This window comes from Poeciliopsis prolifica, unplaced genomic scaffold, assembly GCF_027474105.1.
Source record: "Poeciliopsis prolifica strain line A6 unplaced genomic scaffold, Auburn_PproV2 SCAFFOLD046, whole genome shotgun sequence".
Classification (NCBI taxonomy): domain Eukaryota; kingdom Metazoa; phylum Chordata; class Actinopteri; order Cyprinodontiformes; family Poeciliidae; genus Poeciliopsis; species Poeciliopsis prolifica.
Window position 1 is genome coordinate 2385885 of NW_026562421.1, and position 14632 is coordinate 2400516.

Genomic DNA, 14632 nt, shown 5'->3' on the forward strand with positions numbered 1-14632 from the left:
TTTGCTGTTCAGTAATAATTTCATTTAACTTCTATATCGATGGTGCTAATAAAAAAAAAAGTCTTAATGTTGAAAGTAAATTTTCTGCTCATTTTTGCTTCAGTAAATCAGTCGATAAACACACAAGTTTTTTTTTCCAAAAGGATTTAAAAGAATACTGAATTTTAGTTGACATCATTTAGCTTTTTTTTCTGTTATTCTATAAACAGACCATCTTGTATTATTTTTACTTTCCGATGAATACTCAGAGGCCATGTTTCAGTTTTGTAGGCAAACAGAAATGAGCCTATCTACCGGCTGTTGTCCTGTTTACACTCCTTACTGGGAGTTTGTCCTTTACTGAGACCGTTGAGTTATCAACGCCATGTGTTTGACACCAACAGTGCTTCTTCTATAAGCTCCCACTTACTATGTAATGAAAGAGGCTATGGAGGAATTAAATGGCAACAAATGTTTTGATAAAATCGCTAAAAATTGTTAAAAATTACCTGTATCTTCTGATATCAATATCAGATCAGAGGAGTAAATTAAAACCCAAGATTACAGTTTCCAGATGATCATGTCAATTGTTAAGGAGAAAAGGGTAACCTTGCTTAAAATTTATATGTCAATTTGTGCTAAATCATGAATTTATTTTGATTATGCACATTTCTGGAAAGCTGAGTTGAATTTATTCAGCCACATTTAGAATGACTAACCTATAGCATAAACAGGAAGTGCTATTTTACTGTTGTAGACAAAAACAAAACATGGCAAATATTGATTTTACACAAAATTACTGTAAAGCAATCCTAAACTGTAATAAGTCATGATAAATTATTCAATATTCAGCCTTTAACAGCAGCTTAGTCTGTTACTCTAAAAAACGGTGGAACAAAGAAGTATTGCAGAATTTGATTATTTCTTGTTTCACAGTGTTTCTTGGTTGCTTTAGTGCATTTAATCACAGTTAACACTCACACATTAGCATTTATCCGCATGGCTTATATTGACCTGCTTGACATAAGCAAATAATACGTGTTATAAAACAGCTGAGAATTATTATGAGAATTTTAATTCAGATCGTAAAATCAGCAAATCAAACTAAAAAAAAACAACTAAATGAATGTGTTGGAATGGCCCTGTCAAAGTCCAGACTGAGGTCTGATTGAAATGCTGAGCCATGACTTTAAATAGGTTGTCGAAACCTAAGAAACCTGAACAGTTATTATGATTTGGGGCCGACTGCTTTCCCACACTGGGTCAATTGGTTTGGATTCCTTTTCTCCGATTATGCAGCAAATAGTCATGCAAGTTTTAATATTCACCCAGATAAACTTGGCAAAATACAAAAATGAGTTTGATGATATGAAATGAATGAATGCGACAAAAAAAAAATCGCAAAATCATAAGAAATCTGTGACCGTGAGTACTTTTTCTCAAGAAAAAGTAAATGTAAACTGTTTTCTTTCTTTATAAAGAAAGAAAACACTTTCTTTATAAAGAAAGTGTTTATTTATAAAGTGAAATAAAATCTGTGTTTCGACGAGTTGAGAGAAAGAAATTCCAGTGACTCTGGGCCAGAAGGAGCTTAAAGCCCACAGCTGCCAAAGAATGCATTTGTAATATAAACGTCCTGGTTTTGGAGGATTTGACCAGCATTCAGTAAACTGTACACAAATCCTTCCAGAAAATGTTGCTGCTGCACTCTAAAACATTTCATTTTAGTTTATATGACACAACTAATTTCTAAACATCTAATTTTCTCACTCTTCAGATCAGCGTCTCTTCCTTTTTTATACATTTATCTAACAAATTCAGTTGTTTTAACCATTTCTTCAAGTGTAATAAATAGTCTGTTTCCGTGAGAGAGAATTAAAACTGGATTTAGCATTTTGGCTGTCTGAAAAATGTATATTTGTTTGTTTACTGGTCAAAATAAACTGGAGTCTCTGGGTTAGTGGTCTTCGTGTTTCCTTTTGCAAAGCGAGTTTCTCTTGGAGGCGCCTGAATCCTAACTACTTCTTCTTCTCAACAGCAAAGAAGCAAATTTTACTGTTTTTTAAAAATGATTAAGATTAATCACATAACCCTAAAATGATGCTGTCATGTTTGGGGTGAATAAAACAGACTAACTGTGGCAGAAACAGAGTTTTTTAAAGGGGATATGCTATAAAAAAAATTACATATTGCACACTTTTGTACAAAATCCAGGCTGTTTTTGGTAATAAGTTTGTACTTTTTGGTGTCTGGAAAATGAGCCGTTACCAAAACATTCTGAATGAAACGTCACAAATCAGAAGGAACTGCGTCATTACCTAGCAACCCAAACAGAGCTCCAGGAAATTTGGTGAAGAGGTTTTACTGCTGTACAACGGCTGCTGGAAAAGACAAGAGTTTTTCTTCTTCATCATCCAGAAGAAACTTGCTGTGTTTATGTTGGTTGTGCTGGAGGCTCTACTAATGCTTTTCAAATATGTACAGTTGTTTTATTGCTGTTTGCAGCCATTTTGGTATGTCTGTTTATAATTAAATAGGATTAAATATCTCTGTGGTCCAAAATCTTCTTTTCTGATAAAGCCATTTAATCTGGAAACCAGTGTTTCCAGACCTATAGAATAGGTCTCCCATTTCAGAGACTGGATTAAAAGTGGAGAGGCACAGAATCCATGACACTTGAAGAAATAATCTGGTATTGTCAAGAGGAAGATGATGTAATTCAGACGACCTGAAGTCCACTATAAAATAACCTGGGCTTCCATTACATCTCAGCATTTCCGCGGGCCGACTGCCTCCATGACATGCCGCATTGATGCAGTAATTCATGCAAAAGGAGCCCCAACCAAGTATAGAGGGCATGGAAATGAACACACTCCTCATCATCCTTAAATTTTTTAAAAATGTAATATTCAAATTTTATAAAACATTTCACTCTGTGGATCTGGATGATAAATTCACTGAGTTCCACTTTCTAAGATAAGTTACAAAATAATTTAGAACTTTCATTAAATTATTTTTAGTTGTACTCTATATCTTCTGATCCATCGTAACTCTCAGTTATTGCTTTTATTGCTGTAAAAGTCATATAGTGGCAACATGAATTATTGTTTGTTGCCTTGGAAACAATTCTCCCATCTCGCATTTTAATATTCTTTTGTTTCTAACTCATATTTTAGTTTCTTCATTAATATCTGATGATTTTCTGTTATTTCTGGTTGCCTCTAATTACGCCAAATAACTGCTAGCAATAACTTTGCAGCCACACGGTAAGATTATGTGAAGGTTCTGCTGTACTGATCCAGCAGTGTGGCATTATTTCAAACTTCATAACTCTTTAGGAATGTTTAAACCTGAACAATTTTATGTTAAACTCAGATTATTGGAAGTATAATTGAGTAATAATAACAAATAAAAACAGTTTTAAGAAGTGAGAATGCACACAACTGTCTCAGATTTCTTGTTAAAATGAGATTTTGCATATTTCCCCACATGCCAGTGAATGTTTAAACGGATTTGGAGATTGTAGAGACTATTGGCTGGTGTTAATGTGAAATAAATATAATTTGGCATCAGTTACAGAATCCCACATTCAGAAATAAATCAGCTTTCTGTGCCCCCTTTATTTTCGCAAAGGTTTTTATGAAAATGCACCGATTTGCATCTCTACATCCCACTGTAACATGCAAATCAGTGAATGAATGACCACAGGTGGGCAACTAACACTCTCACCAACTGAAACTGCAAAGTTTCACTGGAACAATGTCATCAACGCTGAGAAAATGAGAAAAGGCAGGAAAGATGATCAGGATCTGTTTAAACTTTCTCTTTCTTTCTCTCTGTTTCATCATCTCTGAAACCGTCGTGACCGTCTCGCTCTCCCATTGCCTTTCATTTTTAACAACCTCCATGTCTCTGACACACCTCCTGGATTCCAGCCGTGTGAAAAAGCCAGCCACATATGGCGGACATATTTATGAATTTTCTCAGAGCCAAGAAACAAAGAAAAAAATGACAGCCACAACGGAAACAACTGAACAATCCCAAAACAAAGAAAAACACATTTTTGTTCCTTTTCACAAAGCATGTAAACAGAAAGTGGGCACTCACCAAATGGAGGTTCCATACTTGAACTGACTTGAGTGTTTACATTGACCATGTCGTCATTTATTTCCTCTGGAGCATAAATATGTAAAGATCCAGCTTTGTCCTTCTTTATAGTATGAGATGTAAAAAATGTGTGAGTTTGGCCCAAACGTGCCGTAGTATGAGAAGGGTGTCGTTAGTGCAAGGTAAGGCCGGCGTCGCTGCTGTTATCTTATTGATTTTCCTAATCTGGGCAAATGTGGGTGGGGAGGTTAAACAGTAACCAGGCTCTTATGGACACCAATCCATATAGCAGCTCTGTAACTATAGCAACATGATGATAGAAACTCAAATAGAAAAGGAAAAAAAAGTTATGATGTGCTTTCTCTCTCTCTCTTTTTCTCTGTCATCTAATAAACACTCGTTTCTGCAGAATAAGATTTGGAAAGAGGGATGGGAGACGACTCAGAGTCTGAAGTAAAACAGCAGAGAAACTGGGTGGGGAAAGGCGGAGGGGAGTGGAGGATTTGCAGAGGGTGGCAGCACTCAGAGCAAGTGGTGGGTGATGTTGTTGACTTTGGTTTGACTGATGGGGAAAAGTGATTTACTGCTCAGCTGCTGGAGTTTAAGACCCAAGCGGATGAAAGCGAAAGTTAAAAATCTAAAGCAGGATAGTCTAATAGTTCTGATAAAACACTGACAAACAAAAATATTGCTGTTTTTTCTGCATTCATTTGACATCTTTTCACATTTATGTAATTTGGTTTGGTTTTTAATTAGAGTTTAAAACCTGTTTAAAACTGAAGGAGTTCAAATTGTTTAGTTCTTTATGCTAAGCTAACTAAAGATGTTACAAGCGATAGATAGACAGTTTGCTATTTGACTCATTCTCTGTTATGAAATAAATACTTTCATTGCTACAAATTTTATTTTAAAATGACTGAGAATGAGAACAAATGGCTGTTGAATAATTTAGTGTCCATTTTATTTATTTATTTTTTTTTTTTCACAGTTGGGTCTTGTGTACACATTTTCAGTTTTTCTGAATTCATCACGTTTGAACCAATATCTTTCATGAATTTCACAGTGAATTTATATGACAGTGGGTAACAATGTAGAGCAAAATTATGTAAAAATTAAAAAATGAAGTGTGCATGCATATTTATTCAGTTCTCTTCATTCCGATAATACTAAATAACGCTGCTTTTCAGATTCAAATATTTAAAAAAAACATTAAGTTCAACTTAATCTGAGTATTTACAGCTACTCCATGAAGGCCTCAGAGGTTTTTTTTAGGGAATATTAATGAGGAAACACAGCAGATAGCTCAGGTTTAGGTCATAAAACAACATTTAAGGCTTTAAATCTCAGTTTAATCCATCATCTGGAAATTGAACAAATATGTCCCAACCCTTATTAGCTCTTCGTGAGCTGCAGAGATCCGCTGCTCAGGTGGAAAAATCTGTAAACAGGACAAGTATTAGTCATGACTCCACAAATCCATCAATTATGACAAAAAAACAAAGCAGCTGCTGGAAAGAAAACCATCAGAAGTCACATCTAAGGTTTACTTCAGTCATGTAAAAGAAAGTGTTGCAGTTGGATGAGACCAAAATTATTTTATTTATTCATTTGTTGATGGAAAACTAACACTTCACATCGCCCTAAACACACCATCACCATTGTAAAACATGGTGGTGGCAGTGTGATGCCATGGTCCTGTTTTTACTTTGTAGAAACAGTGAAAATGGATGAAGCTAAAACATGTTAGATGCTTTAAAAGAATTGAAAATGATGCAACTGCAAGAGCTGCTGTATTAGAATGGTTTAGACTGGCCTAGTTAAAGTTCAGACCTAAATCAAGTAGAGCATCTGCAGCAATAAGTGAAGACTGAGGTTTCAAAATGCATAAAACCGCCTTTCCTTTAGCTTGTCTTGAATTCTTACTTCAAATCCCAAAGAAAATTGAGAAAATGTGTGTTAACATGTTTTGAGGACATTCTGGTTTTCAGATGCTTCCTGTTTGTGCTCACAAATTACGAGCATAACTAATACTCCCCTCTTTTCTGACCATAAAAGCTGCATTAGTGTCTCGTTTTATGGCGGAGAAAGTCTCCGATGGGTAAATCAGGAGACGTAATGAGCTGAAATGCAGGCCAGAAAATTTCCTGCAGCAGCATTGAACAAACACGACTTGCCAACATCATATCACCTGCCTGCAGGATGCTGTGAATCATCACTGATTTATGACTTAATTAATGGCCAGTCAGACACACACAGAAGAATAAATTATATTATTTTAGCGTGGGAGTAACGCGCACAACGAAACGAAAATATTTCACTTGTCAAACTGAAGTTACAATCAGAAGCTCGTCTCACATTCAGTTTTTGTTTGGCAAAAACTTTTACTTTTCTAATTAAAACTCGTCTTTTGGTTTGTTAAAAATAGTATTTGCTCACTGCAGTCAGAAGAATCAACAGCAATGTTTGTGTGAAACATTCATCAGGTGATGCTTTCCCCCTCACGCTGTTGCCATGATTACTGTCTCAACTTGTTACGCTAACCTAATTCAGAAAGACACATCATTCAAAGTGATGTGCCTCCATCTTTGATCCTCTGTCAAGGTATTGAGTTCTGGTTCTTCTCAGAATTGAATATTAGTTTCTCCCACCAGTTTCCCTCTGAAACGTGAGCGAGCGTTTGTGTGAAAGGTAAACACGCACTGCTGAATGTTGTAAAGCCGCAGCTGTATTTCCTACTGTCACTGCTAGAGTTTTATATAGCAACACATAATTCATCGTTCAATGGCTCGCAGCACAAACTGTAGAATACATGTGTGAACACATCCACTTTGTTACTAGGGAGGAATTTTGGTCCAATTCTTTTCACAATTTATTAATTATTTATGACTGTATGTATTATTTTATTTATTTATTTATTTGTTTCGTTTTGCATTTGTATCTTGATGATGGCTCTGGTTTGTATGAATCAGTAAATGTCAAATGGGAATTTGGTATTTTAAGGACGAAGGATTTTTATTTATTTCAAACATGATAGAAGTATAAATTCACACACATGAACAAGGAATATAAAAGACATTTTATACTACAATAATCTTAACATGCTTGAAAAGGAGTCAGAAGAAGTAAGAAACTTAAAACTAAGTTCACTCAAGTAAAAGTATTAGTTTCTCAGCTTGGTAAAAAAAATACTCCTAAAAGTACATCCTTTGAAAAAAAAAACGTCACTCAAGTAAATGTAATTGAATAAATATTTACAATATGAGTGAATATTTAAGTTGCTCTTTATGTCTATAAACTGAATCCAGGCCTTTAAAATGTCAATTTTTAAAAGGCAAAGCTGATGGAAATATTGTGTTTATTTCCAGTGAGGGATTTTTTAAAATGAATATCATAAAAAGCATTGTGAACTTATTGCAACCTGTATCCAATGTTCACAAGGCCTGTAAGGCAGCCAGAAGAGGAACAGGGCGTTCTGCAGCAACTGGTGCGGTTCTCACACAGAGACTTAACCTCAACGTCATCAAGTCAGATCCCAGGAAGGCTGAAGCTGAGAAACCCAAACTAAACATCAACTAAAAGTATGACAAAACTATAAATGATCTTTTTTTTGCAGATTGGGTTAATTTATTTCTCTGCACTCTGAGATATTTTAGCCTGACTGCCGACACCAGACAGTTTTGCTGCAGATGGCCACTCTCACAGTCTGTCTGATGCAAAACGCTGCAGAATGACTGATTAATAAAACTCCTCTGTATTGAGCTGCATCTTCTCTGGAAAGTGAGGAGAATAACAAATTACAACAAACACCTACATTGTGCGCTGAAATAAAATATCTATTTCTGAAAGTTGATTTAAATCCATCATGTAGAAAGTGACAAATGTCTGCACTGACAGTTTTATCAAGTATTTATCTTGTTGCAGAACTAAACTGGACTCTTTTATGGTTTAGTTTGACAATTTTTAAACTTTGCTCAAAAAAGTAGTTTTTATTTTCTTGTAGAGATGTTATTAATGTCATTAATAAAGATTAATAAACATTAATGTAAAACAAATTTGGTGGTACTGCTTAGAGGAATTTTAAAGTGATATAATCAAGCAATAATAAACTCAGAAGAAGAAAATGAAATGAAACATTATTGTATTTCTGCTTATGGGTTCAATTTGAACAAATATTCTATCTATTCTATAAAGCAATCGCTATTATGCTATTGAGGGTCTGAAATGCCCAGAGGTACTAAATGAATGATTAATTAAATATTTTTATGCATGCCATAATTATAGAACATGTACAAAACTGTTTTCATAATTCTTCAGATTATATGTTAATCATTTTAAATTAAAAGTAAAAAGCAAAGTTTCACACAATTCAAATGGAATTTCTGCATTCAGTATAAAAATTATTGTTTTGCTGTTAATCTTAATGCATTTTTTGTCCTTATTCAAATGTTCACCTGTTTGAGAAAAAAAATGCACATTTGTTTTAAAAAATGCCATGTAGTGTTCAAATCTGTACACTAGGTGGCGATGTGGATTTTGCTTTTAAGCTTTCTTTCAGTGCAGGAAAACAACCACATACAGAAATACAGATGTTTAATATTAGGGAGGAAAGCATCTTAGACTTTTATTTTGAAAATAATCAATAATATTCCACAGATTTCCAGACCTGTCAAGATAGTAAGATTATCTTAGATCCCGACTTGTAGGAGTTGTGAACTTGCAGAAAACTACGTTAAAGAAGCCACAAAGAGAGAAATTGTGCGATATCTAATACAGCAAAACAGAAGAACAAAATCTACAGTGAAGCAAGAAATTCAAGAAAATGACAGGAATAAAGATCAGGAAAACGGTGTGTAAGATGACAGAAACAGGAAGGAGAAAGAGGAAATACATTTTATAAAGACTGAGGTTTGTTCATACAAGTCTGAACAGAAAAGAAAAGCAATGGACTGCATGAGTGAGATTGCAAGAGACAGGTCAACATATTCTTCTGCGTGGGTTTTAAGAGCAAAGAGTGAAGATTAAGTTACCTGAATTACTTTGTTTCGATTCTAGTCACGTTTTAAGTACTACATTTTTTTCACTTCTTGTAAAGTCAGAACGTTTTAGTTGAATGTAGGTTGGAGGGTTTTGTTTTCTTTTTACTCCACCTCAGAAGATGGCGCTAATGCAGTTTTGAAGCCGTTTGCCAACTGCCAGTAAAATCTATGAAGAAGGAGAAGCGCGATTGGCTGAGTTGCCGGTGACGTCAGTCAGACTTCAGCCCTGCGTACGCAGTCAGATCAGAGACGTCAACATGGCGGCCATGGATGTCATTGTAGAGCTGTTGGTGTCAGTATGGAGGATACCGGCGGTCAGGCAGAGTTTTCCCTTGTTATTTTTATTCATTTCTTTCCTCGGATCTATTCTGAAGGAACTGGACTTGGTTCCGCAGTCCTATTTCAGCAGCAGCAAGAACTTCGTCAACTTGTAAGTCCGGTCCTTGTGAGAATTGCGTCATTCAGACGTTTAAAACTCCCCACCTGCTGGTGATGTTTAAACTGACAGAATACAACAGTCATTTATCCTTACTTTATCTTTCAGTGATGTAGCGTCAGAAGGAGGAAGTAGGTCATGAAAACATCCGAGTTTATGTTCAGATTAAATAGTTTATTAGCATTTGGTTGCATAGAGCATTTCAGCAACACGTCAGTTCGTCATGAAAACAGAAACATATCATTTAGTAAACAGATGTGAAAACTACTAAGAGACATTACATTTTGTCAAGTCCATTTATTACGGTTCAAAAGCAAATCTAAACAGGTAAAGTTTTAGCTTTGATTAAAATAAATAAGTGTGTTGGCTGTTTTGCAGTTTGAATCCTGCTTCTCCAGTTTTGTTTCTGGGTGAGATAAACAAAAGGATGAGTTTCCTCATTTTTCTGGAAATGTTCTTCAGGAGGTTGAAGGACGACTTTGTAATTGTCTACGTGATTCTGAAGGTTAGGGAAAAACATAAATGCGTGTAAACTTCCATGATTTGTTTTGCTTTGCAGGTATTTCGTCAAAGTCTCCTGGGGATGGACGCTGCTGCTGCTCTCACCTTTCCTCCTTTTCTCCAGCTTCGCCAACCAGAGCCGCTCCGCCCTGCTCAAACGCCTACTGGCATTAGCCGTAGCAACAGCCGTGTGGTACGTCTGCACCGGGACCTTCCTCTACATCGAGGATGTGACTGGCTCATGCTTTGAAAGCAAAACTGCTTCCATCGCTAACACGTTCACTTCGAAAGCCGCCTGTAGACGGGCCGGCTTCCACTGGCAGGGCCACGACATCTCGGGGCACTCGTTCATCCTCAGTTACTCCTCCCTGCTCATCATGGAGGAAACGTCCATCATGACGGTGCTGAAGACGGGCGGGCTGCACAGAACGCTGCTCAACCTTCTGTACGTGGCCTTGAATCTGATAGTGGCGACGTGGGTGTGGATGTTCGCCTGCACCTCTGTTTACTTTCACAGCCCGCAGGACAAGCTGCTGGGGACCGCATGTGGTCTGCTGGGGTGGTTCCTGACGTACCGGTACTGGTACCAGAAGTCTTTCTCACCGGGCCTGCCGTTGCAGCACCATCAGAAAGAACAGAAGGAGCTCGCCTGAGGCAAACCGCTGATTTTACAAGCTTCATTAAACCGTAGGTTATTTTTATCCGGGTCCAAGCTGGACGTGAAACTTGAAGACGTGTTAAGTTGTTGCATCCTGATAGGAAGGCTGCTTTGTTTGAAAGCACAAAATCTTGTCAAGGATTTTGGTCCAGTTTCTAATGCAAATATCCTAGTGCACTGGAAATAACTTACAAGAAACAGGAGCTTGTTGTAAGTTGATATTTCCTTTATATTTATGAAAAGGTTATCGTTCCATTTGCAGATTATTTCATTATAACATGACATTTTTCCCATGTTTTAAGAGAAATAGTCTGTCAAAAGTGTTGACTCTCCAGGTCAGAGGTTAAGAGTTTGTACTGAATAAAGATACAGTTAAAGAAGAACACTTCACTGTGTCAGAAACACCTGCATGTTTTCATTTACTTGGTTTTTAAATTTAGTTCACCTCATTTAGGGGAATCGGTTTTGAAATTATTTGAAAATGTGCCATGAATTAAATGAATGGGAAAATATTTGAGAAGACAACATTTTAATAAAAAACATTATTTAAATACAGCGCAGCTTAATTTGTTGCACACACTACCGTTTGTCTGCATTTGTTTTAAAAATGCCATCATTTAAGGTTCTTTACCACTGATGCTGAATGTTGAAAGCTACCTTGATAATTTTACAAACAGAATTTAATTTAGCTGCTTTTCCTATGTTTAATCACAAATAATGTCATTTTAAAGATGTGTGTAACAAAGTATTCAAACCTCCCCCAGAACTTGGCTTAAAAAGGCAGAAAAGTAACAATATGTGCCTCTAAATGCCTACAATGATGCTGCCCAAAAAAGTATTTCTTTAAAGTGCATGTTATTTATTTTTACTACATTTATTTGTACTTACCTCATGTTTTCAGCACGTGTTTATCCCATTGGCTGCTAGTTTCTAAAACACAAAATAATTGCAGCACAGAAAGAATAGAAGCATTTCTAATGAAGCTGCAGCATGTTTTTATTCTGTTAAGCTAAACCTAAAGGTTTGAAATATTATCAGGTATTCAAATTTTCCAAATGAAGTTTAAATGATTCGTCTGCACCTCATGAATAAAAACACTAATGATGTTTTGTGAGAAGAAAAAAAAAGATGCAGCAGCCATATTAATTTTTTTCAATTTCATATTCAGAATATTCAATTAGATTTTGTTTACTACAATTATTAGATACAATTAAAACAGCATGTTTATTTGATATAATAGAAAATATAAATAAAATTTTTATATCAAATAATCATGCTGTTTTAATTGTATCTAATAATTGTAGTAAACAAAATCTGGTACTAGTGGATTTTAAATATTTTTGATCATTTTATTAAATAATTTCTAAACCCCTAATTTAATTTTTTTCAAATCTTTGAGTTTGGAAATCACTGTTAGTCCATGCCTGCTCTCTCCTGTTTAAATATTTTTTTGTTTGTGTATTTGTATGACAGCTGCCATTATAAGCCACTTTGCCATAAATAAGTTGGTTAATTTTAACATATTTAATTTTTCAGAGGAAACCAAGTGTTGACACAGAGTTTCAGGGTGCTGCGTATCCGATTGTCATTTGTCTTCTTTAAAATTTATGTTTAAGAAAACGGGGAACAAAATGTATTTCCTGTACTCATTTCTGTTTTTAAGCTTCTGTTAGTGTAACTGTAGTTTCTAGGTGTCAATTTTATTGAAATAAAAAAACAAAAATAAAAACCAGTTTCTTTTGATTCCATTTTCCATTATTTATTTGTCATTGATGGCAACTGAATAAATTAAGGCTTATGAACAAACATCATAAAAAGCACCATAAATAAATGCATATTAACACAAATAGAAACATTAAAAAAATAAATAAAAATGAAAACAATATGGTGAGATGTAATGGCCACAGCTGGGATTTCTGGTCCAACCCGTTAGGAACCTTTACTGCAAATAAAAACAACCAGTGGTGCTGCGGCGTGTGCTTGCAATGACGACAGTTGGTCAAGTGAACACAATGATTGGCTGGTTATGACTTTTCACAATGTGTCTCCATCCTCAGCATCATCTCCCATTTTTATAGTCACTCAAAAAAATCTGAGTGTTAAAATATTACATGACAAATGTCAGCAGGCAGTTTTGTTTACAATAGTTTGTACACATTTGCCACTCATTTTGAACTAAAAAAAGCTTCTTTCTGTCAGTTCTGAAATACAAATAAAACCGTTTTGTGTAAAACACTGGGTTACTACAACCTGACTGAATGGATGCAGATGCACTGATTTACACTCCCAACTTACATTTCTGTGCCTAAATAGTCCATGAAAACATAAAACATTAGTTTGGGAGTGGACTCATACAGAAGTATGGAGAGTTAAAAAAAATGGAAACAGTTGCAACTTACAGCGGAAAGTACAAATATTTGCAAGGCTTGCAAAAAGGGAAACAATCTTCATCTCATTCATAACTTCGGTGTGTTGGCATAGATAAGCAATTTCTACAAGAACAAATCTATTTGGAAACACATTGCATCCGGCAAAAAGAGGTTGATACCAAACATACGACAGCATGTTCGGGGCAGCAGATAGAAGAAAAGGAGAGTAAATTTCTGCCAAAAAACAGATTTTGAGATTAAGAAATTGTCTGGAATAAAAGGTGGAGATTTCTGGGCTCCAAAAGGTGAAAACTTGCAAGACAAAATTCAGAAATTTTGAGATGAATTTGATAAACTTTCCAGAAAAACAAAAGAAATTTTTGAGATCCAAACATTAAAAATTGAGAGAAAAAATCTGAAATTTTGAGATTAACCTCAGAATTGTTCTTGAAAAAAATAATTCTGAGCTCCAAAAGTAAAACATTTGTGAGAAGAGAAATATGAGATCCTGAAATCAATTTGAAGAATTTTCTGTAAAAAAAAAAAAGAAAAAGAAAATTTGAGCTCAAAATGTTTAAAATTTGCAAGAAACTCAGAAAGTTTGAGAACAACTAATGATTAATCTCACAAATTTGTCTGATATACTTTTGGAGCTCAAACATTTCTTTGTTTTCTCTAGAAACATTTTAATCAAACAAGATATTTCTGAGATAAAAAAAAGTCTAAAATTTTTACTTTCAGTTTTTTCTTGAAAATTTCTTGGATTAATTTCAAAATATCTGAGTTGTTTGATGAAAATTTTCTCCTTTTTTCATTTCCTGGCCCAAATACAGCGTTATACAAACAGCAGCAATTAAACGTAATTTCACTTGCTTGGTATTGCTGAGGACGACCAGTTGGACACTGAACAGTGCAGGTGCTTTAAATGTTACCGCTACCTCTTGTCAACACAAAGTGACCACCCCATCACAGCATAAAACATTAAACAGGACCCATGCAATGAAACACACACACCCTAAACCTAATTCAACATTTGGTGCCACAGATGCAGAACTTAAACTTTAATAATCGTAAAAGCTAAGTGTAACGTTTGAAACACCCAAAGTTTGTGACAATGACCCGACATGTGCTGTGTAGCCTGTGCAGTTGAAAATAAACCAATTTAACAATGTCTGTGTGGTATTTTGTGAGCTAACATTAGAGTAATTGCATTTATATTTTTGGAAAAATCACTATTCTGTGGATTAGAAGAGGGCAGAGTTGTCACTATGAGGCTCAGTAAAGCTACAGTCTGTTAGCGTGAAATAAAAACTGGATCAGAAATCAGAGAAAGTGTTTGACTGCAGGAAATAATGTGACCTGGTTTAACAACTCAAAAACCTTTTGGAAATCACTGAGAATCTGCAGTAAGACAGTTTGCAGGTTTTACACAGTGATTGTACACAGAAGTAGAGACCAGAAAACTTGATTTGAATAAAACAAAAACATGTAAACATATGTAAACCATTTATCTCACCCTGTGGATTTAACATTCCTACTGTTTTAT

The 14632-nt window shown here is 35.3% G+C and overlaps 1 protein-coding gene across 1 annotated transcript; it reads left to right on the forward strand.

The window, feature by feature from the left end:
• Positions 1-8646: 8646 nt before the first annotated feature.
• fitm2 (fat storage inducing transmembrane protein 2) lies at positions 8647-12449 on the forward strand. Its single transcript, XM_055056841.1, has 2 exons — positions 8647-9552; positions 10118-12449. The coding sequence occupies exons 1-2, from the start codon at positions 9380-9382 to the stop codon at positions 10710-10712; spliced, it is 768 nt and encodes a 255-aa protein (XP_054912816.1). The 5' UTR covers positions 8647-9379; the 3' UTR covers positions 10713-12449.
• The last annotated feature ends 2183 nt before the right edge of the window (positions 12450-14632 follow it).